At 41.1% G+C, this 26,586-nt stretch overlaps 1 protein-coding gene across 10 annotated transcripts in view; it reads left to right on the top strand.

The window, feature by feature from the left end:
- R3HDM2 (R3H domain containing 2) overlaps positions 1-26,586 on the top strand; it is a 165,578-nt gene that overhangs the window by 101,699 nt on the left and 37,293 nt on the right. For 6 of the 10 annotated variants that reach the window (XM_075591510.1, XM_075591507.1, XM_075591509.1 and 3 more), the window contains 12 exons: positions 320-406; positions 3,760-3,877; positions 4,634-4,712; positions 5,353-5,412; positions 12,671-12,811; positions 13,291-13,399; positions 15,194-15,289; positions 16,112-16,143; positions 16,749-16,802; positions 22,496-22,725; positions 23,420-23,583; positions 25,541-25,624. In XM_075591510.1, the coding sequence (XP_075447625.1) occupies positions 320-406; positions 3,760-3,877; positions 4,634-4,712; positions 5,353-5,412; positions 12,671-12,811; positions 13,291-13,399; positions 15,194-15,289; positions 16,112-16,143; positions 16,749-16,802; positions 22,496-22,725; positions 23,420-23,583; positions 25,541-25,624 (1,254 nt within the window). The remainder of the gene's footprint in view (positions 1-319; positions 407-3,759; positions 3,878-4,633; positions 4,713-5,352; positions 5,413-12,670; positions 12,812-13,290; positions 13,400-15,193; positions 15,290-16,111; positions 16,144-16,748; positions 16,803-22,495; positions 22,726-23,419; positions 23,584-25,540; positions 25,625-26,586) is intronic. The other 4 variants (XM_075591512.1, XM_075591513.1, XM_075591514.1 and 1 more) reach the window with 4 other exon arrangements.

Raw genomic sequence — 26,586 nt, 5'->3', positions numbered from 1 at the left:
GTTGTCTGAGCAATCTTATTATCAGTTGTCTCTTGCTTTGTGCCACTATAACAAATTACTTAACATTTATACAGTATATACATTACACCAATTTTTACAGATCTAAATCTGCTTCCTCTCCCTAGTGCTTGTCTGTCTCTATTGGCCTCTCCCACCGCAACTTAAAAAGCAGCTTAAAAGCCTTTGATTCAAATGTACGTACCACTGGTTGTATGCATACTTTAGGACATAGGAGTTATTTCTACATGGTGGCTCCCACGTTCAGTTTATTTTCTGCCTCCTACTGATTTATGTTTTTCTCCCCTGCTTCACTCTATAGTCCAACTCAAAGGTAAAGCTGGTACGAAGTTTAGCTGTGTGTGAAGAGTCGTGTGGGCCTTTTGTGGACGGCCCCTTGGAGCCTATGGTAAGATTCTGTGCATATCCTAAATATTAGACTTATATTATCTACAATTAATATGCAATGACATGCCTTGAATATGTTTTGTTTGTTTTTGTATACATGTATAATGATGCTACAATTGCATATCCAAAGTACATTGTGTTTTGTGGCTAGATAATGAAGCTGACTTTATTGACAGTATGCCAAGTACCATGTATCCAGGGGTGGTCAAACAATTAAACTGTTCAGATAATGAGCATCACTTCAGCTATCGATTCTTTGGAGAAGAACTGTACTTTATGACATGAAGCTTCGATGAAGACAAATATGAATACATACTAAATATTACTGTAATAAGTTGGATATCTGCTTACCTGCAAAACATGTAGATGATCCTTTATTTTATTTATTTATAAAATATTTTACCAGGAAGTAATACATTGAGAGTTACCTCTCGTTTTCAAGTATGTCCTGGGCACAGAGTTAAGACAAATAATACATGGTTACAAATACAGTTACATAAATGAACAGGGTATACATTATATACAAGACATTGCATGCACAGTTAAAGAAATTATATATTATGGGCGTTTGAAACAGTTACAGACCAGATTAAAATGTGAGACAGCTTTAGATTTGAAAGAACTTAAACTGGTGGTGGATGTGAGAGTCTCTGGTAGGTTGTTCCAGTTTTGGGGTGCACGGTAAGAGAAGGAGGAACGGCCGGATACTTTGTTGAGCCCTGGGACCATGAACAGTCTTTTGGAGTGTGATCTCAGATAAGTGCTGCATGTGGTAGGGGTGAGGAGCTTGTTCAGATAGATGGGTAGCTTGCCCATAAAGAATTTTAAGGCAAGACAGGAAAGGTGAACTTTGCGCCTAGACTCTAGTGATGACCAATCTAGTTCTTTGAGCATTTCGCAGTGATGTGTGTTGTTGTTGCATTGGAGAACAAAACGTCAAATCGAATTGTAGAGGGTGTCAAGTTTGCTACGGTGGGTTTGAGGTGCCGAGCCATATACTATGTCTCCATAGTCAATAATAGGCATTAGCATCTGCTGTGCGATACGCTTTCTGACCAGGAGACTTAGGGAGGATTTGTTCCTGTAAAGTACCCCTAGTTTGGCATAGGTCTTGGTTGTCAGGGTATCAATGTGCATCCCGAATGTTAAGTGGGAGTCAAACCATATGCCCAGGTATTTAAAACTAGTGACAGGGGTTAGGGTGGTGTTAGCGTTGGTTCTAATCAGGAGCTCAGTCGCTGGCAGCTTTAAAAATTTAGTCTTGGTCCCAAATACCATTGTTACAGTCTTGTCAGTGTTTAAAAACAGTTTGTTTTGGGAAATCCAGTTTTCGAGTCTCAAAAAGTCAGACTGAAGTATGTGTTGAAGGTCAGAGAGGCTATGGCTGTGTGCATATAGGATTGTGTCATCTGCATACATGTGTATTGAGGCTTCCTTACAAGCTGTGGGAAGATCATTAATGAACACTGAGAAGAGTAGGGGCCCCAGAACAGAGCCTTGTGGAACACCACAGGTGATATCCAGGTTGTTGGAGTTAGAGCCTGAGATGGACACATGTTGGGATCTACCTGATAGGTAGGACTGAAACCAGTTTAAAGCATGCTTCCCTATTCCAGAGCTCTGGAGTTGTTAAGCAGGATAACATGATCAACTGTATCAAAAGCCTTTGCATCTAGGAATACTGCACCAGTGAGTTGTCCCCGTTCCATTCCATACTGGGTTTCATTGCAAACTTTTAGCAGGGTAGTTACGGTGGAGTGTTTGGGGCGAAAGCCAGATTGGAATTGGCTAGGGAAATTTGTCTTTGTATAGTAATCACTTAATTGAGAGTGGACACATGCATTTGCAAACTTGTATGAACTCATGCATATGCACATACTAATTACATATGTGTGCTTTATCTTGATAGGATAGGGCAGAAGAGGAGCCATTGTTTTCTGAGACAGTTGGAGAAGAGAGTCGTTAGTGTTAGATGTTGGGCTTTCTGGGCCACCTATAAAAGTCCTATGCTTCTGCTGCCCAATTTAAGTGCTGCAGTATAACAAATGTTTAAAGCTGAAGACCAAGCAATATCCTACTTTTTTTAAAATGAGTTCTCTACTATGAGAAAATACTAGTAGCATTTTTTTTAAACAATTCTGAATGACATTTTTAATGTATTATAATGTAACAAGCATTTCTGTTTCTATAGCAACCATTTACATAGTCACATCCCTTTTCTCTTCTGAAACAGGCTCTGGCACACCCCATTTTGAGCCCTGCCCTCTTTCTAGCAGTGCACCAATTGTAATAAATAATTAGACTTAATAAATTGAATGCAAAGGTATTCAAACATGGATGTAGCCAGGCATACCTGGCTCCGGTGAAGGTGAGCGCAGTGGGCAACCGCCGCAGCTGAAGGTTTGTGACTTGGGCTGCCCGTTGCTGGCTTCTCTAGAACTAGGGTTTGCTCTGTCTGAATTCCCTGGCAATCCCAGGCCACAGGCAGCATAAGCCTGGGCACAACTGGCCTTGAGCTGTCAATATGTAGTCATGTTAAATTGTACTTGATGGAGAGCACCCATGTTGTACACACACTCTGAAACACAAGTACACCCACACATGTAGACATAATGCACACTCACTAAAGTTTCTATTGCTGCTCTATGCTGAACAGGTGTCATTACTGTAAGCCTCCATGCAGATGGGCTAGTAGACCTTTCACTTATAGACCAAACATACTCTAGATCAGGGGTGCGCAAAGTTTTTTTTTTTTTTTTTTTTTATTCCCCCCCCCCCCTCCTGCCTGCTCTCTCCCCTGCTCACGCCCCCCTTACCTTGTTTCTGGCATCAATTAATGCAGAGTGGTCATATGGCAACGCGATGTCACGCATCGTCGCCCGAAGCCATCGGAGACAAGGTAAGGGAACTTACAGAAGCCTTGCACTGTCCCCCGGCATTTAAATGCTTGGGGGGAAGAGCGCGGGGGCTCTAAGAGCCGCACGCCCCCCAGTTTGCGCACCCCTGCCCTAGATGTCGGCAAGGCTTTGTGTAGGCTTGCACTGGTACCACCTGCACTGCACCTGTTCTGTGAATAAATGCAAGCCTTGGCAGAACAGTGTGTGAGTGGGAAGAGAAGCCTGCACTGCTCCTGTCCCAACTGTTTGTTCTGTATCTAAATGGAGGCTTTGGCATTATATGTGTTTGCGCCTCTGTGTATATAGCCTTAACTGTGGCAGCCTGTCCTATACTTTGTTCTCAGACTGCTTTAGCTGAGCTGTCTATTTTGGGATGTGAAAAGTAGCAGAACGCCATGTCTGATGCATCTGTTCTGTTGAATTCTTTAAACAAGTTCTTTCACTGTTTTTGTTTCAGGATGTCATACATTTGCATATCAGCTGTCCGTCTGACAAGGAAGAGAAGTCCTCCAAAGATGGGTTAGAGAAGGAAGAGAAGAGTAAAGAAAAGGGGCCAAAGAAAATACTATCCAGAGGTGAGAAGAGTTCTTTGCTATCATAATACAGCTGTGCCTACCTTCAGAGGAGGCCCAAGCTTGTTAACGTTACAAGGCACTACTGACATTAATGGATATCGATCAAGACACCCTTTGCACAACTGAATACAGTACATTCTTGCATTCTAAGGCCGCGATTAGTTGCCGCGCACGTGACTGAGCGCATGAGGTCACGTGCGCCTGCTGCTCGCGAGAAACCTGCACTGAGGTCCGAGGCGACAGGGAGGCGTGGCCGTGACATCACATGAGCGGTTTGCCCTCATTGGCTGAATGGCGCACCTGAACCGGCTGTCGCGCAGCAAAGACAAATTTTTTTGTCTTCTCCAGAATCGCGTGTGCGGCCGTGCTTCATCGCTCGCGTGCTCTATGGGCAGCCTCTGAGAAGAGGTTTGTTATTCGCGCCGCGTGTGCGCCGTCGCTGCCACTATAAATGCGGCCTTACTGTGGTTGAAGCCATCTAGATCTCGCCAAGTAAACGGTCATGAACATTTGGTTAATAGATTTCCGTCATGACACGTTGGGCCTCTTCGGATGAACTCTGAACTATTGGACATCATCTTGCAACATGTTCTTTACTGGCTTCTCAAAAAGTACATTACAAACAGGCTTTTACACTAACCTCTGCCCGGAGTCTTATGTGGTTTTTGTAGTGTATGGCCAATAACCATTTCAAATCCGTCTTCCTTACAAGTATGTTTTTAATGGAGAGTTTGTTCCTTTTTTTTTCTCCTGCAGATTCTAGCCAAGAGTACACTGATTCTACAGGAATAGATGTACATGAATTTTTAGTGAATACACTGAAAAATAACCCAAGGTAAGATCCCTCCCATAAATGCAAAGGTTTTTTTTTTTTTTTTTGCAGTAAAAACAAAATAAATGCAGTTACCTTTAATGTAAAATGTTTGCTTATTTGTGTCCTGTAAGCCATTAATATATTTGTATTTTTATCAGGACTTGATACTTACTGTATAAGTCAAACAGCTAGTGGAGAACAATAATGGTTATAATTGTCTCGCCTGGCCATTTTGCCTTATAACAGAGATAATAGATCTAAGACCATAAAAAACCCTCTGAGGCATTTTGGTTACCATAGAAATACTAAAGGTTTAACCTATTTAGCATTGCAGGGTTTATGGTTTAAAAATGATTACTGATCATCTTCCTGTAACTCACGAGACAATGCTACTAGAAGTTCAGTTTTACAAGGCACTGCACCAATTTCTAAAACCTGCAAGTGGTGATATTCAACTGTGACCCTTATTACTTGAAATGTGAACCTTATTGCATTTTAATAGGGGTAACAGTTCTGTAAAGGTTTGTAAGGTCTATTTTGTGTCCCAGTTTGACGACTGGACATTGTTATAAAAATGTTGGGATACTAATCTACTGAAGATTTATAATTATGAGACGTGTTTATCAGTGTAAGCTGTTTATTCTTTTTATTTTATATTTAGGGACCGAATGATGCTGCTAAAGTTAGAACAGGAAATCCTTGAATTTATTAATGACAATAGGTAAGTGGCAGTTCAGATGAGTTGCCAAGCTCATTGTCCTTTATATACATTTTTTTTTTTTAAATGTCACATAGGTCTTTTTAGTCACCATGTAGTGGGTGGTAAATGCGATTCACTAAATATGGGCACCTACTTGCCCATATGCATGTTTACATAAAGGATGCATGCTATTTTGATGCATTGCTGTAATTTAATTTCCTCCTTGCCCTCCATGGTAGCCAAAGACGAATGGGTTAAGGCCCTCTCTTGGCAAACATTTTTCATGCTCTATAAAAGATGCTCTTCCATATTCCTTAATTTAAAATGTATTTATTTTTTAAACTTGTATGCTGAGTCGACTTACTGCAGGGTGTAGGGCAAGGGTGTGTAAACTGGGGAGGGAAATTTTCTGTGTGGGGGAGGGTGCGCAGTGCTTAGAGGCCCCACGCTCTCCCAAAGCAAAGCCACGGCAACGCAGTGTCCTCTTAAACTTTGGGGTCTGATATCGCGGTCCTCCTCCTTGAAAAAGATATGGCCACAGGGGAAAAACGGGCCACGTGGTAGGCTGTATTCGAAGACCGCAGGAAATAGCGAGGTGCTCGAAGTTACACATGTGCCGCAACCGAGTCATGTGCCTGAAGTTATGTGCTGCTAACCTTTACAGGAAGTGCCTTTCCATAATACCGATGTTCGCTCAGGCATCACAGACAGAATATATCTGAGCAATAAGGGGTCAGTAGATTCTCTGCAGTGAGGAATGGAGGTGGGACACCATTCTCTTACTCTAAACCCCCATTGTTGGATAGTACAGTTTTTGGCATATGTCTCCTTTCTATCTTTTTTTTTTTTATTCTTGTAGTGCCCATGTGTCATTTTTCGGTGCTGCCTCCATTATGTTTGATACTCCATCTCCTAAGAATGACAATAAAGTGGAGGTGTTTAAAAAGGCTTCCAGAAAGTCTAAGAATCTAGTCTGTGCTTCATGTGACAAAAGAATTCCTGATTGTAACAAAGTTTCGTTCTGCATGCATGATTAAAAACAAAAAAAAAATATGGTGGACATGATATTTTGGTTGAAACCTTTCTGACCAAGGAGGATCTGTGTTACAAACACATAAATGGTCTAGAACAGGGGGAGTGCAAACTTTTAGTGCTGTGCCCCCCTGTCTCTCTTCACCTGGCTCTAGCATTCTCCCCCCACCCCGCCTACCTTCATCCGCGTCAGATGACGTGCGGGTCACGTCACTTGACCCATGGCGTCATTTGACGCGTTTGATGTCACATCACTTGGCGTGTTGCCATGGCGACGCAACACAGCCGGCTAAATCCCGGTAAGTAAACAGTCGAAGGGGCCTCACGCGATCCCCCGGCATTTAATTTAAATGCCTGGGGTAAGAGCGCGGGGCCTTTGCAACTGCCCGTGCCCCCGCCCCCTCCCCCAGCCAAATCTCCCGCCTCCCCTGGGGGTCGCGCCCCCTCTTTGTGCACCGCTGGTCTAGAAGATCCTAGATTAGCCTGGATGTAATAGACGGCTCAGTGGTTGTATAAGACCAAGAGCTGACATATACTTCTGATCAGTAAGCAGCAACATCACAGAAGTAGAAGAATTAATAAAATATAATAAATAAAAGGCTGTATTGTTCAAAGGTTCTTTAAGAAAGCAATCTTTTTCATGTACAGAAAGCAATCACAGAGTGGGAGCAACCAGATTCTTAAGTGGCTACCTCTGTTTGCGCGGATGTACCCTTTACAGAACCAGGATTTAAAATGTTGCGAATCTGTTCCCAAAATAGATGCTCCCATATCTAGATTAACCAGAACAACTACATTGCCACTGGAAGAACTGGCCCCATTTAGGGACCCCATGGATTGCAAGATGTACCCCCCTTCAAAAAAGGTGGATTTAACGGCAGGCAATGCTTATAAGCCACCCGTATTTGTGGCCTCAGTAGCAAGAGCCCTTTGTGTATGGGTAGCCAATCCTCAGGAGGATGTACACGAAGGAGTTAACAGATCTACAATATTAAAGACTATTGAAGAAATACAGAGCAGTAGATTTTGTTTGTGAAGCATCTTATGATTCTGTTTGTCTCTGCAAGAACCGTGGCATCAACAGAGGCTACCAGAAGATCACTGTGACTCTGGTCATGGTCTGCAGACTTTTTTTTTTTTTTTAATAGATTGTGAGACTTACCTTGTGCAGGATTATTTTATCTGTTTTTTCCAAATAAAAATTTTCAGCAAGATTTCAGGTAGAAAAACTAAATACTGTACCTTCGACAAGATAAGACAAAGATAATTATTTCCTTCTTAAACAACGGCCCAATTTTTTAGAGATGCCAAGGCATACAGACCTGGGAATACCTTATGGGAGACAGGCTAGTGGCAGAGCCATGTCAATTTATTTGTGACTCAGAGTGGAAAATCCAGAGGCCAGTAAAGATTTTATACCCAATGAAAAATTGTGGACCCTATCCTCAAGTCAAATAACAGTTGGGGAGAAAATGTCAAATTTTATGAAGGATTGGGGCCATGCTATCACAGATACATAGGTATTCGAAGTAATCAAACTAGACTGAAGTAGAATTCTTTGTCATTCCCAAACATGAACATGTGTTCACAAAATCGCCTACTCCTAGGAGCAGGTCAGAGCTCAAAGCTCTAAGTCAAATTATATCTCGCCTTTTGCAAACAGTTCCAATAAACCAATGGAACAAGGGGATCTATTGAAAGTAATTTCTGATTTTAAAAGCCATTTGGAAATTATAGTGCAATCCTAGACTTAAGGAGAGTGAACCAAATCTTAAGAGTAAAGACATTCAGGATGGAGTCTTTACGCTGCATACTACAAGCAATTCAACCAGTGGAGTTCCTGCCCATATATATTAAAGACTCTATCTCTATACCCCTATTGTCAGTTAACACCACAAAATACTCAGGTTTTTCATTTCCAGTACAAAGTACTTCCATTTGGACTTGCGACAGCCCCAAGAAAATGTTACCAAGATTCTTGTGGTAATTATAGCAAATCTAAGGAAACAAGGTACTGCACCGACACACTTTATTCGAGCAAATACCCAGTATGTACCTGGCAGATACCTGGAATGCGCCGCTCCTCACCTCTGACAAGCCCCGTTGCGTTTGCCTTCCCAGCCTGGGTTCATGCCAGGCTGACGGGCGGCTGATCTGTTAAATGATAATGATTAGGATTTAATAGGCTGCAATGCTTCGCGTGTCTACCAGATGGCATAAATTCATGAATTGTAATGCAGTATATATATATACTGTGCAGTATTGCAGCCAGCGGGAATAAAATGCTTCAATCCCTGCCTGGAAAATACCTCAATGCACTCGGGCAGAAAACAGTCACAAACCTCAATACACCCGAGTATACCCGAATTCGTGGGACAAGCCGAGCTCGAATAAAGTGTGTCGCCAGTGTATTGTGGTATGGGCATATCTGGACCACTTGCTCGTTGGACAGGTTCAAATCATTTTGCACACCAGCACACAGTGTTGCAGGAGTTATCAAAACATGTATGGTTAGTCAACTATTACTGGTCCAGGAACCACATTTCTGGGGGATGTTATCGATACGGCTGTATCGACAATTTGTATGAGAACACTCAGGCTATTTATATCTACTGTACAATCAAAGTACTGTAGTTCTGTCTCCACATGAAAACCCACCAAAACAACTTCCTAAATGTATGGTGCAAAAATGTAAAGGATCAATCACAGTTAATAAACAAAATCAGAAGAAATGAAAAGTCCAGTATTATGATGGAAAAATATAACCAATCTAAACAAAGGATGCTTTTAACAAGGTCCTCGATGGATAATTTTAACAGATGCAAGTTTGATGGGTTGGGGAGTGCATCTCAACCAAGAACTCTAATCAGGGTCTCTGGGATCAAGAAAGCCAGTGTGCTACCGCCAATGTCCGTGATTATACTGTCTCTGACGGCTCGCGAACCACATGTCTCAATCCTATGAGGCCGCCCATAGAGCGCGTGCACGATGAGGCGCGACGGAATTTTGGACTGACAAATCAATTCTTTCATGTGACGTCCGTGTCACGTGAAGCGATTCAGCCAATGAGTGCGAACAGCTCACTTGACGTCACGGCCACGCCTCCCCATCACGTGAACATTGCCTAAAAGCATAGTTCACATTCGCTTGAACGACAGGCGTGCGCCATGTGCACACGCTCTGTCGTACACGGTGAGTATAATCTTGGCCTTAGGCCCGTTCATGGTTTTATTTATTTATTTATAAAATATTTTACCAGGAAGTAATACATTGAGAGTTACCTCTCGTTTTCAAGTATGTCCTGGGCACAGAGTAAGACAAATAATACATGGTTACAAATACAGTTACATAAATGAACAGGGTATACATTATATACAAGACATTGTATAATGTGAGACAGCCTTAGATTTGAAAGAACTTAAACTGGTGGTAGATGTGAGGGTCTCTGGTAGGTTGTTCCAGTTTTGGAGTGCACGGTAGGAGAAGGAGGAACGGCCAGATACTTGTGAGGCATGCAGCGCCTGTAGCTGAAGAGATTTGTGGCCTAGGGGTAGACTCGACTGGGAGGTGTGGCCGTGATGTCACAAAGCTGGTGTGCCCTCATTAGCCAAACTGCTCAAGTGACCCGTCCGTCGCGAGACAGAAACAAATGTGTTTTGTCCTCTGGAAAGCAGCGCACGCCGGCGCTCTGCATCGCTCGCACGCTCTATGGCCGGCCTCAAAGGCACGGCATTTTGATTGCGCTAGCCGCGCTCACAATGGACGCGGCCTTAGAATTAAAGTCTATAAAGCTAGCATTGGAGGTTTTAAATACTAGGAAAGTCGGTGAGAATTGCTTCAGACAATCGGACCACTTACATAAATGAGGATGGAACCAGAAGCTCTCAAACAATTAAACCTTTTTAAAAGTTATTAAACTGGGAAGAGAAATACATTCCCCAAATCTAAGCACTTCACAGAAATAAAGGTAAAGGCCGATTTCTTCAGCACAAACAAAGTCCATATAGGGGAATGGACATTAAACAACAAGGCTTTCCAGCAGTTGGTAAAAAATAAATTGTTGAGTATTCCGTAAAAAAGTTCTAATGGCAGTGAGAACAAAGGCAAAAATTCCAAGGTTTTTTCACAGTTAAAATAAGTGAAGGATTAGAGAAAATAGACGCTCACTGGCATATGCTTTCCCACCAATACCACAAATTGCAAAACTTAGAAGGATCGCCTGGGAAAGGGTCACATCTATTGTGATGGTTCCAAATTGGTCCAGCAAGGTATGGTACACAGACCTAATATAGCAATAGAGGAACCATGGACTCTTCCACCAGTTTCAGATTTACTATTCCAAGGCCCAGTCTTTGATCCAAATCAAAAAGGATTGGCTTTGATGGGATCAAAATAGAGAGGAACATGCCGATTGACAACGGTCTCCCAAAGAAAAGTAGTAAGCAACAGCCAGAAAGTAATCTACATCAAATGTGTATTACAGAAACTGGAATAAATTAATTTTAAGGTGTACACCGGAACAAATTAAGAGGTCAAGTATCTATTACAGACATCCTGAAATTCCTCCAATCGGGTTTTGACAAGGGTCTAGTGTAGTTATTTGTACCATTAAAGTATAGGTTGCAGCACTATGAGTTCTGTTCCAAAAAAAATTATCGCCAATAAGGACTTAATTATCCAGTTCCTACAAGCAACCAAAAAAAATTGGACCTCAGAATAAGCATTTTTTCAGAGCCCTGGGATTTAAATCTAGTGTTGGATTCATTAATGGATGAACTATTTGAACCAATTAAAATTATATACTTGGGGTATATCAAATTAATATGGCCTTTTGATTGCTGTAACATCTGCAAAGAGTGAAATTCATATCTTACCAACTGTGTATCCATTTTACAGTGGTTCATTTAGAGAAGATCCTTAAGACTTTTGGTAAAAACTTTGCATTTGTCCTATCTAGATTACATTTAAACGAAGAGCTGATTTTGTCCCCTTTCTGCCCAAATTCAACTAATTTCCAAAAGAAAAGGTATATAGTTTGGCTTTGGTCCGATTTAACAAACACAAATCTAGATTACATTTTTCCCCAGGGGAAAAACTTAGGGTGTTGACCTCCATGGACAGGGTGTCTACATGGATTAAGGAATGTACTGTATGAAGAAAGCATACACACACACATACACACACATACATACACACTCACACATACATACTCACACACACACACACACATACATAGTCACTCACACTCACACATACATACACACGCATACATACACACGCATACATACACACACGCATACATACATACACACTCGCATACATACATACACACTCGCATACATACATACACACTCGCATACATACACTCACATACATACACACTCACACTCACTCACACATACACTCACACACACTCACACACACATACTCACTCACACATACACACACACATATATATATATATATATACACACACACATACACATACACACACATACACATACACATACACATACACACATACACACATATGGAGTGAATGGGACTGCCAGGGACCACTGCTGTTGATCCATTAGTCTCTGCAGAAATGTCACTGAATGTTGCAGCATGTACCCAGCATGGACCTGGGTCTTTTTGGAAATTGCAACTGATTTGTTTTAGAATAACCGTCGGCACTACAGTACACACACATAGTGTGTGTGTGTGTGTGTGTGTGTGTGCGCATGTGTGCATGTGTGTGAGTATACTGTACACATACACATACACACACACCCATCAATATACCACCCTAAAAAATAAAAATTATTCTGAGTGATAATTGTAGTTGAAAGACGGTGTATGGGTGTGTGTGTACACACCCATACACACACACCCATACACACACACACCCATACACACACACCCTCATACACACACACCCATACACACACACCCATTCACACACACACCCATTCACACACACCCATTCACACACACCCATACACACACACCCATACACTCGCACCCATACACACGCACCCATACACACACACACCCATACACACACACACCCATACACACACACCCATTCACACACACACCCATACACATTGTCTTTCAACTACAATTATCAGTCAGAATAAAAAAAATTTAGGGTGGTATATGAGCAATTGATGGGTTGTTGGAATTTATATGGTCAATATTTCTGTTTTTAAATCTCAAGTCACCCATATATTTCTATATTCCTTTCTTTCTCATACACCTCCAGCAATCAGTTTAAGAAGTTTCCACAGATGACCTCATATCACAGGATGCTTTTACACCGCGCTGCTGCATATTTCGGCATGGATCATAACGTAGACCAAACCGGCAAAGCCGTGATCATCAATAAAACCAGTAACACGCGAATGTACGTTTCAAGACCCATGGGTTGCCCTCACATTATTTGTGAAGTGTTTTTTTATTTTTTTTAGCTTTTCTTAGAACCCTTCTTTTAACATGTCCTTGGAGTATAGGCCTGCTGTACCTCCGTTTTCCAATGATTAAATGTATACCTTTTTCGGAGCTACCCTTTCTGCTCTATTTTTTCGGATGGTGCAATGCAAACTTCCATTTACTTCCTTATTAGCTAGTTAATGATTAGAAAATTTAATGTAACCTGAAACCCGAATGAGTGAACATGTAATTACACTTTTATTAATTGAACTGTAACTCTGGGGGTGGGGAATGCAGATGTGATGCCCTTTAGGCTCTTCCTGACTGTTACTTAGTTACTCTGCATTGGGTGAATAATCTTTATACTGTAGATTGTAGGCATGTGTATGATTTAATCACATGGCATTTGGTGGGACAGATTGCCCAGTAAGTATAATATTGTTTGACTCTCAGTCCTGAGCAGAGGTTTTCTGAGCACATCAAAGATGAAAAGAGCTGTGAATTTCAGCAGCGGTTCATCTTAAAGAGAGATGACGCCAGCATGGACCGGGATGATAACCAGGTGAGGTCCCCAGCACTTCTCTTTAAGCCATTCACTGTTAGGGAATACAGAGATGATTGCATTATACCATTGAATCTCTCTGTAAGGGCTGCCTTTGTAGTGTTATTGTTTAGGGATTGGATGAGTTTACCTGAACATTGCACTGACGGTGAGTTTGTTGTGGCAACTTTTTTTTTAAGGAAGACAGATATTGGACAGGGTGGGAAGGCTATTTTCTCACGTGTCTGTGGATTGCTTAGATTTTAGCTATTGCACAAGTTGAGATGATATCGGTATTGCTAAAAGTAGCCAATTCTCATATCTGAAATTATCCCACCGATTTGTCATGGTAAAAAGTGTGGAATAAAGCGATCTGCTTTTTTGAAAAAATATTTGACACATTGCACTGTAAATGTAAGTTGGAGGAGACTAGATACATCATGAATAGTCTGTGGACTCTTGCATTGTTCTGCAGAATTGATGAGTAATGATATTGTACTGTAACTGGAAATTTCAAAGCAGTGAATGTTGAGTGAGAACATACTGTAATATTAAATATTTTGTGTCACCTTTTCCACTGTGTGTGTATGTGTGTGTGTGTATATGTTAATTAAAATCCACCACTTGGGGAAAGGGGATGGAAAGAAGGGGAGGGACAAGTAGAGGAGAGGGGGAAGAGAGAGAGAGAAACGTACAATTTAGCAGTGTGTGTGTATGTATTATATATATATATATATATATATATATATATATATATATATATATATATATATATATATATATATATATATATATATATATATATATAATATTATATATAAGGTGCATACCCAGAAAACCCACCCACAGACAGCTGTTTTGACCTTAATGGGTCTCATCAGTGTGGGGTTGGTTAACTGGGTATGCAAAGAAGCTAAAGGATGGGGCCTACCATAATACTGAGTTAAGTTATGGTAAGTAAAAAAAAGTGACAAAAACCCTCCACAGCAAAGCAAATATGCAAATGTAAATACAACTGTATGCTCATCTGCATGTCTTAGGCAGGTCTGCAACCCCGCCTTTCCCCATTATCACCCAGCACTTCCACTGCAACAAGGGATTCTGGGAAATGACATGCAAATGAGCACACAGTGCCACTTTTTGCTTCAAAAACCATTTTTAACATGGTTCCCTATAGGCTATATATATATATATATATATATATATATATATATATATATATATATATATATATATATATATATATATATATATATATATATATATATATATAGTGTATGTATATATTTATTTAGTGGAAAAGGTGCCAAAAAAACTCCACCGTTAGCATATATCCAATAAAGAATATCACTTGTGAGCACATTCACATGTCCTAGACAGGTCTGCAACCCTGCCTTTCACCATTATCAGCTAGCATACAATGCTTCCACTGCAGCAAGGGATTCTGGGAAATGACATGCAAATGAGCACACAGTCGCCTTTTGCCTGAGATCCATTTTTACATAGAACCCTTATAAACAAATGCTCTGCTGTTCACACAGCTTTTAAGCACAGCATGGGATTAGATGCAAAGCCAGTCAAACCGAACTTGTGGGTCTTATCAGTGTGAGGTTTGTTGTACTGGCTTTGCAATTTATGGTAAACCTACCGAGCCTTGATAATTGCAAAGCCAGTACAACCAACGTCACACTGGGGCAATGCCTTTCAGGGAACTCCGTGCTGACCTTTGACATCAGCAGTAACCTGCTAAGCTGCAAAATGTTCAGTGTTGCTTTGCCTCTGTTCAGCTCTGACATTTCACTTTATCCTGTGCAGATTAGAGTCCCTCTACAAGATGGGAGGCGGAGCAAGTCCATAGAAGAGAGAGAGGAGGAATATCAAAGGGTGCGGGAAAGAATCTTTGCACGTGAGGCAAGTATCATTTTTATTTATCAATATTACTGCCATGTTGTCTGTACAAGTGGCTATGCGCTAGGTCAAGCAATTTAAGCAATAACTTATGTACAGTATAAAGATGTATTTAAATATCTTTTATTGGACCAGGAGGATATTTTGTCACTCCGTGTTTTAATCAGAACAAGCAGTACAGTGGATGTTTGTCTACTTGTCCAAAAGTGCCTTTAACATTTCAGCACTCGAAGAGCCTGCAGTGTATTGCAAAACATGCACAAAAGGCATCTTACTGTACCATACGATTCCGCAAGCACATTTGGGGCAGATTGATGAAACGCAATGCAGGGTGTCGTACCCGAATCCAGTGTGCACTGCCATTCAAGTCAATGGCAGTTTATGCCGTATGGGGTGGCGATTCCCTGCACCGCGGTTTAGTGAATCCTGGCCATTGAGAGGTCTTTGCCTCAGCTGCAGCTCATACCTCAGTGCATCCTGTGTCATATCTTGATTTAAACAGCTGTAGAATTTCGTATGGTGACTTGTGGCTCTAAAGCTTGAAACACTGAATGGGTTGAGTTACCCTTGGAATTCACCTTCATTTAGACAACAAATGGACACATGCATTGTGTCTGTATGGGCTATTGCACCCGTTCCAGCATTAACTCCCATGCAAATCAGTCGGAATTGCAATAACCCATACGGGAACTTGATACATGCGCCACAAAGCTTTCACAACAAAGATTTCCTTCAGTGAAGCTGTAAAGATGACGCAACTGTCATTGTGCGTTAAGTCACTAAAACTCAGCAATAAATAAGTTAATTGTTTTTCTTTCTCACCAGTCTGCCCAGAATGGTCATATTTCGGATAACAGGTAAGACCACCCTTCCATACATTTCCCTCATTCTCTTGATAAGACAGAGGAAAAACTGTTGACATGCAAGGGGTAATCCAGTATTAAAAGGTTAATCCGACTTAGGACCTTTGTGAACTAATGGTAGTGATATGTTTCATGGGTTAAACTTTTTTTTTTAATTTGTGCTATTATAAAACAAACCAAAAAATCCCCATATAATTAGAATATTTGAAAATCAGCACTTTTTTCAATTGCAATTTACAACTAGATTTATAAGCGGGTAATTGTCAATCTTGTTTGCTGCATAGGGATAATGTCATTTGATTTATGCATACTACCATTTTTCCTGGAAGCGAAAAGAGCAGGATAAAGAAAGTGAGAAGGCGAATAAAACCGATCATAATCTTGGAGTTACAACAGTTGTAGACAGTGTCAGGACAAATCCCTCAAAAACACTTATTTGTCTTTTGTAAGGCTTTGGTCCATTAATTTCAATCAATTTAATTTAAATGGGTACATCACTGTCATTTAGTTCAATTTGGCCCTACTTGTGATGGCAACTTTAAAGGGAAAAAAAAAACCCCTCTTAATGATTTTTTCCTCCCTCTTAATGTAACCAACAGAGTCTACAGAGAAGGCTTTCTCTCTCTCTCTCACAAAAGGAGACAGTTGTTTAGGTACCTTCTATGTTATGTATTTTTAAGTATTACTTGTTGAGGTCATTGGGTCCCACTCCTCTTCCTCGCATGGCTACTCGTGAGATTATTCTTGCCATGTTTTTTATGTTTGAAGTGTCCTGCTTTGTTTGTGAGGTGGTGATCCTTGCTATGCTTTATTCTGGCTTGCATCAGGGTCCGACCCTGGCAATTCGGCAGATGTTGTCGCATTTATTTTCCTTATTTACTGTAGTATTTCATTTTGTTTATAATTGTTATTTTTTTAGCGCACTGGAGATGGAGACTTCACTTAAGTAACCTTTTCTACACAGATTCATATTAGATTAAAGACCCACACGTGACTCGAAACGGCTCTTAAGGTGCTACATCAGGACACCTTACATATTCCCGCTTTAGACTCTTACTTAATGTCCGTAGCTTTATCCTCTCTGTTGCTCCAAAAGGGACCCTATATTTTCCATGTGTGATGGGGCTTGTTAGGAAACATTGTGCGCGGTTTTTATCTTTGTATGTTATCAGTCTTGTGGATGTGTGCTTTTCATTTCCAGTGTTAGGCGTGTAATATGGTGTGCGTGCATGCGCTACCGTGAGCACGTCAATTAGAATTGACTTGTGTCCAGGCCTGACGTTCTATACTTCAGCCGCGCGCACGGCAGTGAGCGTTGAGCAAGCAGATCGGAGGAAAGACCTGAAAAGTATCTTTTTGCGCTTTTGCCGTTGCACGTCACGCTCTATTATCCAATCAGAGTGAGGCTGCAATTACTTTGTATTTTGCGTCCTTTCTCAACTGCTCCAAATAACAATAACTAGCTGAATTGCGCGTAGATTCGCTCCTATGTTTCCATTAAAATTCCAACTATTTGAATAATTTAAAGTTTTAAAAAACGACAATACACTGCAAATGTTTATTTTTTTTATTAAGCACTGCACAACCCGAGTAACCCCTCCTTCTCTCAGATATCCAGTAGTTAAAGTAAACCATGGTGAGTACGTGCCATTATGCTGTCGCTGAGCTGTACCTCTGCTTCACGCCTCCGCTTACAATTATATAAACTAAGCGCGCGCGCCACGTGCATGCGCAACGCCGGGCGCGCAACAGCGCCTACTATATAACAAGCCTAACATGTGATCCTTGTCTGTATAGGAAAATGGAAATAATTTTGAATGATTCCGTGCAGTAAATGAACTGTATTTGGTATTGGTGGGTCGCTTTTAGGTCAGCACAGTTTACCATATCTATATGGATGTACAACACCTGGTTGGTAAAGGATGAACAATGTAGCTTCTGTCAATATAGAACTTGGCAGTATGTTTAAGTTTTGGTAAGATCCACAAATCTAGTTGTACATTTGGCTTTTTTGTATGTAAATGTTGGCTACTGTAGGTGTAAGGCAACATCTGTTGGGTGGAACTTTCATTGCTTGTTCTCATACTCTTGTCTGTGTGCAAAGGTCTTTGGTATGTATTGCAGTGAGTTACGCTTTTCTTGTCACAGCATAGAGGTGTGTGTGTGTGTGTGTGTGTGTGTGTGTGTGTGTGTGTCAGCAACAACAATCTAATCTAAGGCCGAGTCCATACAAGGACAGGCCGTGCTGAGGCGTGCGGACGCTCAGCGCTGAGCCCCTGCATCCTCAATGAGGATGCCTTGAGAGGGGGTTCGCGCGAGCGTCCGCAGGCGAGCGGAGGCTTTGGAGTTTTCAGCCGAGCGCCAAGCTGTTTTTCAGCGCGCCTTCGGCTGAAAACCTCCAATGAGAGTGGGGCTGCGTCAACGTCACGGCGCAGTGACGTCGACGTCAGTGCGTCGCGGGCGATTGGCCCAGCGACTTCACTGCCCCGCCTCCCTCGGTCTCCCCCCACATCCGATCGCGGACGCTGGCTCGCCTGTATATGCGTGGAATCGCACAGCTTCGGCAGGCGAGCCTCAGCGTCCGCGCGGTTCAGCCTGGCTCCCCCCCTCTATGGCCCGGGCCTAACAGTGTTAAATATGTTGTTGTTCGTTCTCCCTCCTACAGTAGGAATTGTTTAATTGCTCTGCTCAGTATTTCACTCTTCATTATAGTAACTTAATCATATTACCCAGAATCCCTGCACCTGTCCTGGGGCTCAGGCATCTGTAGGAGTCTGAAAAGCAATGCAAAAATATATCCTGCACCTATTTTCTTACATTTCTAATTGTAGACACTGTTATTGTGTGCAAATGGCAGACCAGGTGGCCATTTTAGACCGGCCATGACCAAGGGGTCACTACAGGCATCTGCGTCCTATATTGGGACATAGGAAACAGAGCCAGCGCGCGCACACATACACACACAACACAGCATGCGTGTGCATCTGTGTATATACGCTGTTCAGAAAAAACAAGACCCCTTATGACACAAAATATTTTATAGAAAAATCACTACATTTTAATGAAATATGTGAGCAATTATAGGTCTGTCACAGTAGATTACTTTTAAGAATTATTTGATAATCTAATAAATATTCTTTGGAGTTGGTGACGGCATGATGACCTTCAGTGCATAGTTACAAAATGGTGCTTAGTAAAGAAGATAAGCATGTTATAAAGTGCTTGAGACAGAGCAAGAATTATAGTCTAAACTCTTTCATAAAATGTGTCCTGATTAAGGACTGAAAAAAACGAATTTGTTAAACAACATATACTTCAGGAATGGATCAACGCTTTATCAGTTATGCCTGGGGTGCGCAAACTTCTGTTGCTGCGCCCCCTTGCCTCCACTCCCCCGGTGCTCTCCCCCCGTCCCCCACCTTCCTGTCGGCGTCAAATGACGCAGTGGGGTCGTGACGTGACGTCACATGACGCCGCGTTGGCATGTCAACGCGTCATCTGAAGCCGGCTTTACCTCGGTAAGTTCAGTTGCTGAGGCCTCAGGCGATCCCCCGGCATTTAATTTAAATGCCTTGGGGAAGAGCGCGGGGTCTCTGCAACCGCCGCCCGCCACCTCCCCTTAAAAAAAATCCTGTGCCCCCCATTTTTTGCACCTTTAAGTTATGCAATCAGACAGTGGCGTTCTCACATCGGGCGTGCATTTCAGCAGAAGGACATTTTGAACACACTTTGAACCATACTTTATAGTAATTTTAGTGTTTCAGATTAGATTACAACAGTTTATGAGCTTTGAAGAAAAAACTCCTATTTCTCATTTAATGATCGTGAACCTACCACAGTATTTCTGGTATTTGTTGACAGTAATATCAATTTAGTTATCAGTTGAGTGTTCACATTGTGCTTCTTATATAGTGTTAATCTACATAGTTGCATAGTAGATGAGGTTGAATGCGTCCATCAAGTTCAACCTATGCCAAATTTAGACAACAGATACTTTATCCTACATCTGTTTACAGTATATTGATCCAGAGGAAGGCAAACAAAACACCCCAGTGAAATATCCAATGATATCTCACTAGGGGAAAAATAAATTCTTTCCTGACTCCAAATATTGACAATCAAATTTCTCCCTGGATCAACATCCTTCCCATGTTTACTTATTTGGTATATCCCTGTATACCTTCCCTTTCTAAAAATATGTTTGTTTTTTTTAGCAAACCTATTCTATCTGCCATCAGTCTTCATGGGTAATGAATTCCACATTTTAACTGCCCTTACTGTCCTTTGTTCCTGGTGAAATCTCCTTTCCTCCAACCTTAATGGATGACCCAGAGTCCTTTGTTCTTCCTTTAGGCTGAATAGTTCTTTTGGAAGCTCCTTGTATTGTCCCGAATATATATGTATATAGTTACCATATACCCTCTTAGGCGCCTCTTTTCTAAAGTAAATAGATCTAATTTAGCTAGCCTCTCCTCATAAGATAGATTGTCCATCCCCTTTATTAATTTGGTGGCTCTTCTCTGCACTCTCTAGTTCCATAATGTCTCTTCTATGAAGTGGTGCCCAAAATTGTACTCCATATTCAAGGTGTGGTCTTACTAATGCTTTATAAAGGGGAATAATTGTTTACTTCCCTTCCATCCATTGCCCGTTTAATGCAAGATAAGATCTTGTTTGCCTTTGCAGCTACTGCATGACATTGGGCACTATTGCTAAGCCTGCTGTCTACAAGCACTCCTAAATCCTTCTCCATCAAGGATTCCCCCAATTTATCCCCATTTAATTTGTAAGTCTATTTTTTCTTGCTTTCAAATTGCATAGCCTTACATTTATCTGTATTAAACCCTGTCTGTCATTTACGTGCCCAAGTTTCCAGTCTCTCCAAGTCCTTCTGGAGAGAAATTACATCCTGCTCTGATTCTACTACCTTACACATTTTAGTGTCATCAGCAAGATGGAGACTTTGCTCTCTATGCCAACCTCAAGGTCATTAATAAACATGTTAACATATCTACAGGTACATAACATGACGATTGAGCAAGAGAAGAATGCTGAAAAACTTAAGGGGTCCCTTTATTCCTGAACGCGGTGTGTGGATATGGATAGTAGACGTTTCGGTCCATACTGGGCCTTTCTCTAGACTCCATAAACTACCTGTTTTTACGCTTATGCAAGTCCACGTGACTGCTGTCTTCTGTATATACATTATTGCTTATAGCTTGCTGGGACCTTTCCCAGCTCTTGAGCGCACACGTACTGTAGTAGTAGTCCAGCGTGAGTGCCATTGCACAGGATTCTGATATTTGCAGAGGCCTAGAATATGAGGTGCTGAAAATGCTTGTAACTGAGCTCTATTCACTGTGATAGAATGTCTACTGCATAATTTTATTAGTGAGGTAAAAGCTGTAAATATTGTATTATTGTTTTTGTACTTTGATTTACCTCCAGTTTTCAAGTACAGTATGTCCTGGTCACAGCTATGATAAAAATACACGGTTACATTAAATGAACAGGGTTATACATTTGTATATATTTTCGGCATTTTTGTGATATTTTCCCAAGCTACCAAAAAACATCAGTCTAAATACAACCTATTTAAATATATTAAAACATTGTGCATATGCTGGTGCTGTTTCTTTGGTGTTGAGGAATTCTTAAACATCTAAATGATAAATTATGAAATTACCACGAGGTACAGTACTAGAAGCAAATTAATGTATGAGTAACTGGGACATTTGATGTTTGCTTGTTCATAGATGTAAATGTGTCCAAAAATGTCCTAGTTTTGACAAAGCTATTGCATCATCGTGTTGATTCACCCAATTGACTACTGTAATTGACATCAAATTAGGCACATTTGCCAACAACATGCAATATTTTTGACAGATCCCATTGGAATAGAAAGGTTTGAGGCATCTGAAGGTTGTAAGTGTAATCAAATAGTCAATCAACCCATAGCTGTCTGACACAGTCACAAATGTTTTATACAAAGTTACTTCATGATCACATAGAAGTAACAGTGAAGTAAATCAGACTGGTATCCCTGTTTGGAGTGTTAGCAGTATCTTGCACTAATCAGTTTTATACTATGTGCTCCCTAATATTATTTGAAGGTAACTCGAGTCCTGAGGGATCTATTTTGCATTTGTCGTTCGTAGCCAGGAACAACTTTATGTGGAAGTTGTGAAGGCCCCTAATTGTTCTGAAGAGAAGCTGCAGCACCAAACACCCCCATGCTCAAGGTGCAGCTTCTGGTGCTTAAAAAGGGAGCTAAACACAAGGGAACCGGCTGAAATCTTCTTATATGATGTGAAGGAACTGATGTAAGTGGTATCTTCCCCTGCAGAGGAAACAGAGATTTGCTGAATCGGGTTTCTAGCAGCCGGCAGAGCAGCACAGAGAGCGAATTGAAGTCTCTGGATCCCAGGCCCTGGAGCAGCACAGACTCTGATGGCTCCTGTCGCAATATACGTCCTCCAGTAACCAAAGCCAGTAGCTTCAGTGGTATCTCCATCCTAACAAGAGGGGACAGCATTGGCAGCAATAAGGGCACCACCAACCGCACTGGCAGGCCAGGTACCAGACTCAGAGGGTTGGACCCTCAATTGTACACATGGAAGTTTTCTAAACACCATCCATAACCTCTGTGCTATTTGCAGCATAGAAGTCAAAAGCTTTCTAACACTACAGTTACTTACTGAGCCACTCGGAGCAGAGTCCCTGTGTCCACTTTGCTGACCTTCCAGACTTAGACGTGCAAGGTACATTATTATTGCACACTTCCTGTGATCATCCAGATCTAGAAGGGAGAAGTCCACACACCTCCCTTGTGCCTCAATTACAGCTCTTGGATGAAATGTGTATACTTAAAGCTTCTGAGTGATTGCATTTCTGAGTTAAAGTAAAGCATAAAAAATACTGGAAGAATGACCTTGTAGATTATCATTTTATTTCCCTTTCAGGGGCTTTATGTAATTGTATATTGTACAAAGTGGCCGTTTAGACAATTGTCAGCCGAAAATCACCATCGACGTCACAACCGATTTTTAGCTGAGAAAGGTCACAGAGTTTATAGAATGATCTCCTCCTGTTTTTTTTTTTTTTTATGTTGCCATTTCGGTTTTAACTGGTTAGGTACAGTATTATGGCTGAGGTACTCCTGTTCTCAGCAGTTTAAACCACCAATCTCCTTTTTTGGTGACCACCTACCTCCTTCCTCCCCCCCCCCCCCCCTGGTGGTGTGACTGCTGCATTTCTTTGTTCTTGGCAGGCTTGCAGATAGGCGCCCCAGAAGTATGCAGCCAAGCTTCCTCCTCTCAGCAGTCCACTCGAAGCATCATACCTTGCACTGCACAGCAACAGCATCCCCATCCTCACCAGGCACTTCCACCCACTCCCCAGCAACAGTCCATGAGTAACCACTTAATGTCACAGGTGAGTCACCAGACAGTGTTATCCAGACCAGCCAGTACATCCTGTCACACTAGATAAATCTCACTAATCCTGACTTCTTCTCCCCTCTCTCAACACCCCCCTCCCCTCTCTCCTCCCGCCTCCCTTGGAGTCCCCTCACTTACTCCCCTTTTTTGTCTTTATTACTCTTCACTCTCTCTGCATTTCTGCTATTGTTCTTCACAGTTTATCTTGTTCTCTTCATTCGGGGTGTTTTTTGCTACATATTTTGCGCGCTCTTCACTAGTCTCTGAAATGAAATAAAAATATAAGATAATTGAAAGCACAGCAATCCTAAGGGCAGCGGAAGGCTTGTTTTCTGCAAACATTCTGTATGTTATATTGTATCCCACCTGTTTTATTCCAAGAAATGGTTCCACTAACAGGGCTAAAACATACGGTAGCTGTATTTATTGAATCAGCAGGAGGAAAGGCATACAATGGCTTTTACGTCATTTCTAACCTGCTCCCTGTCCAGCCTTCCTGAAACGGTAAACCTCATTAAATACTCCTAGCATCATTGCATGTCTCATTAGCCATGACCAAAAAAATAACAAGCTGCATTTAAATCTTTTTCTGCCAACGATTACATATAAGATATGTGACACACAGATCTAATAACCCTGCAATTTTTTAATACTTTTGTTTTAGACCCCTGCTGTTCCCACACATCTGGCCACACATGCATATGTGAAATCACACCCTTTGCATACAGACAATGGAAAATTGCCTTTGAATGATGCGATTTTTATATTAACCACATCCCTACCAGAGGGGTCATATTACTATAGTAACAGGAATTTTTGAAAGTGCCATCATGGTGGTTATGTGGCATTTTGCATTGGAGCAACCACAAATGACATCAATATTAAATGTGTTGACTACATTATTTGCTTCTGAAGCACAATTTATCATTTTAATTTAATATACGACAGGTACATTCCGAACTTTCCATTTTATACAATCTTTTTTTTTTCTTTTCTATTTTTAGACAAATAGTAAATGGGCTTTTGTCAATAAAAAATACATATAAATGTATACATTCCTTTATATCTTTTCTAGCTTAAACATTGTTTCCGTAAAATATACATAAAACAGAAAGATCCTTTTGTTTGTTTTTTGTGTATAACCGACTTCACATTAAGTGTCGAATTCACATTAAAGGTGTGAATTGTGCCTTTACTATCTCATCAGTGTGAATATTATGCCATATGGAGGTGGCTGTAGCGTCCTATATGCTTCAGTGAAAAATGAAGTGAAGTCTGTTAGCAGAAGCTGTGGTTATGTTTGTGTCCTTTAGTTTTCATACCTGGGAAAGCTAATTTAATTGTTTTATTTTACTGCAGTCTTGTTATTGATCTTCTAATGACGGGTTTGGGGCATGCAGAATTTTGAACACTATTGTTTGCTGTATACAGTATATATTTTTTAAATCTTCACCTGAATTGATAGCACATTTTAAAAACATTTTTAAAGCATCCAAAGAGGGATACCAACACCAAAATAACGTTTTTATTTTGTCACAACTAGTATGTTACAAATGTTGAAATTTCTATAGATCACTGCTCGGTTGCAAAATGGGATCAAATAGAAGTAGTTTACTTTGATCTGAGAGCTACAGTTGATCTTTTATCCTCCTTAAAGCAATTGCTGCCATTTAAGTGAAGCTCATTGCTGTGTTTCCTTCCAAAGTATTAGATCCAGATTAGATTGTAAGATCTTTGCCCGGAAATGAATACATTGTACCTTTTCCTTTACGTGCAGAGTGAGTAGTGTGATCACCAGTGCTTTATAAAGAAAATTGTAGAACTAACATGTTTTTTTGTTTTGTTTTAATCCCCACCTCCCATCCCAACCACACTTTTCTCTCCCTTCCTCTCACTCCCTCCCCCAACCTTTCTCTGTCCCGTTCTCTGCATGCTGCTCTGCTGGCGCCAAGACCCTTCAGCCCTCTCCACAACCGGTCCAGTACTCCTGCCCCCAAGTCCTTCTGCCAGTTTCACCTCCCCAGCAGTACAATCCGGTATATGCTCTAAACTGTTCCCTCCTCCTGTTATTTTATTTGATCACCTGTGGTTCTAAGGGTGGATAAACAGCTTTATTTAATTCCAAATGGGAAAATATTCATGTGACGTAGGACTAGCCTCATCAATTCATAGTTTCCTGTCTGTATTCTGAAGCTGTAGGTCTCCCATTTGACTATTCTACTTTTTAATGGGAGAAGTTTGTCTTTCATCTTTTCTGCACATTACATCCCTTGTCTTTGTTGTAAAGCTCCAACAACTCGGCTTTCAGTTTGTCTGACTGACAATCTAGAATATTTTTATATTGTGTTTTCTAGAACATAGATCGGGAATCTTCTTTGCTTGCTGTGTCCTGTACACATGTACAGTATTTTTTGTGCATGCTTAATCATTCTTGCACTGCCTTTTCGCTTTTCAATGTCCCAGGCCTACTTGGCGGCGGATCTGAAATGCTGTGTAATTTCGGGCTCTTGAACATTCTCGCTCTTCGTTGTCTTACTCATTTTCTAGCACTCTCGCTCGATTTGTAACGCTTCTGTTTATCTTTAGTTACACAATGCTGTGCCTACTGCTCATTCCAGATCTCTTTGTCTTTTGCACTTGTTCAGGGGCTCTGTCAAAAATGCTTTGTTTTTCCTGCTCTCATTCCTGAATGCTTTGTTTGTATCTGTTCTCATTTCTGACTGTCTGCTTATCTTTTGCACTTGTTCTAAAATGTACACTGCCTGTTATACAGTGCAATGCTAAGCGTGCTCTGGAATGCACTTTTCTTTGATGACCCTTGTTCTTGACACCAACTCTTCCGTGTTTGCTCTACACATCCCTGCTTTTCTTGATCTGAAAACTTAGTGTGTCCATCTTGCGTTTTATAGAATGCTTTTGGCTTGTGTATACTAATTTCCACATGCTGCTTGCTTTCAGTCCGTTATCCCTGCTTTCAGTCTTCTCATGATTTTCGTCT

The sequence above is a fragment of the Ascaphus truei genome, chromosome 3 (genome assembly GCF_040206685.1).
Source record: "Ascaphus truei isolate aAscTru1 chromosome 3, aAscTru1.hap1, whole genome shotgun sequence".
Classification (NCBI taxonomy): Eukaryota; Metazoa; Chordata; class Amphibia; order Anura; family Ascaphidae; genus Ascaphus; species Ascaphus truei.
This window is presented reverse-complemented; position numbering and strand designations above follow the sequence as displayed.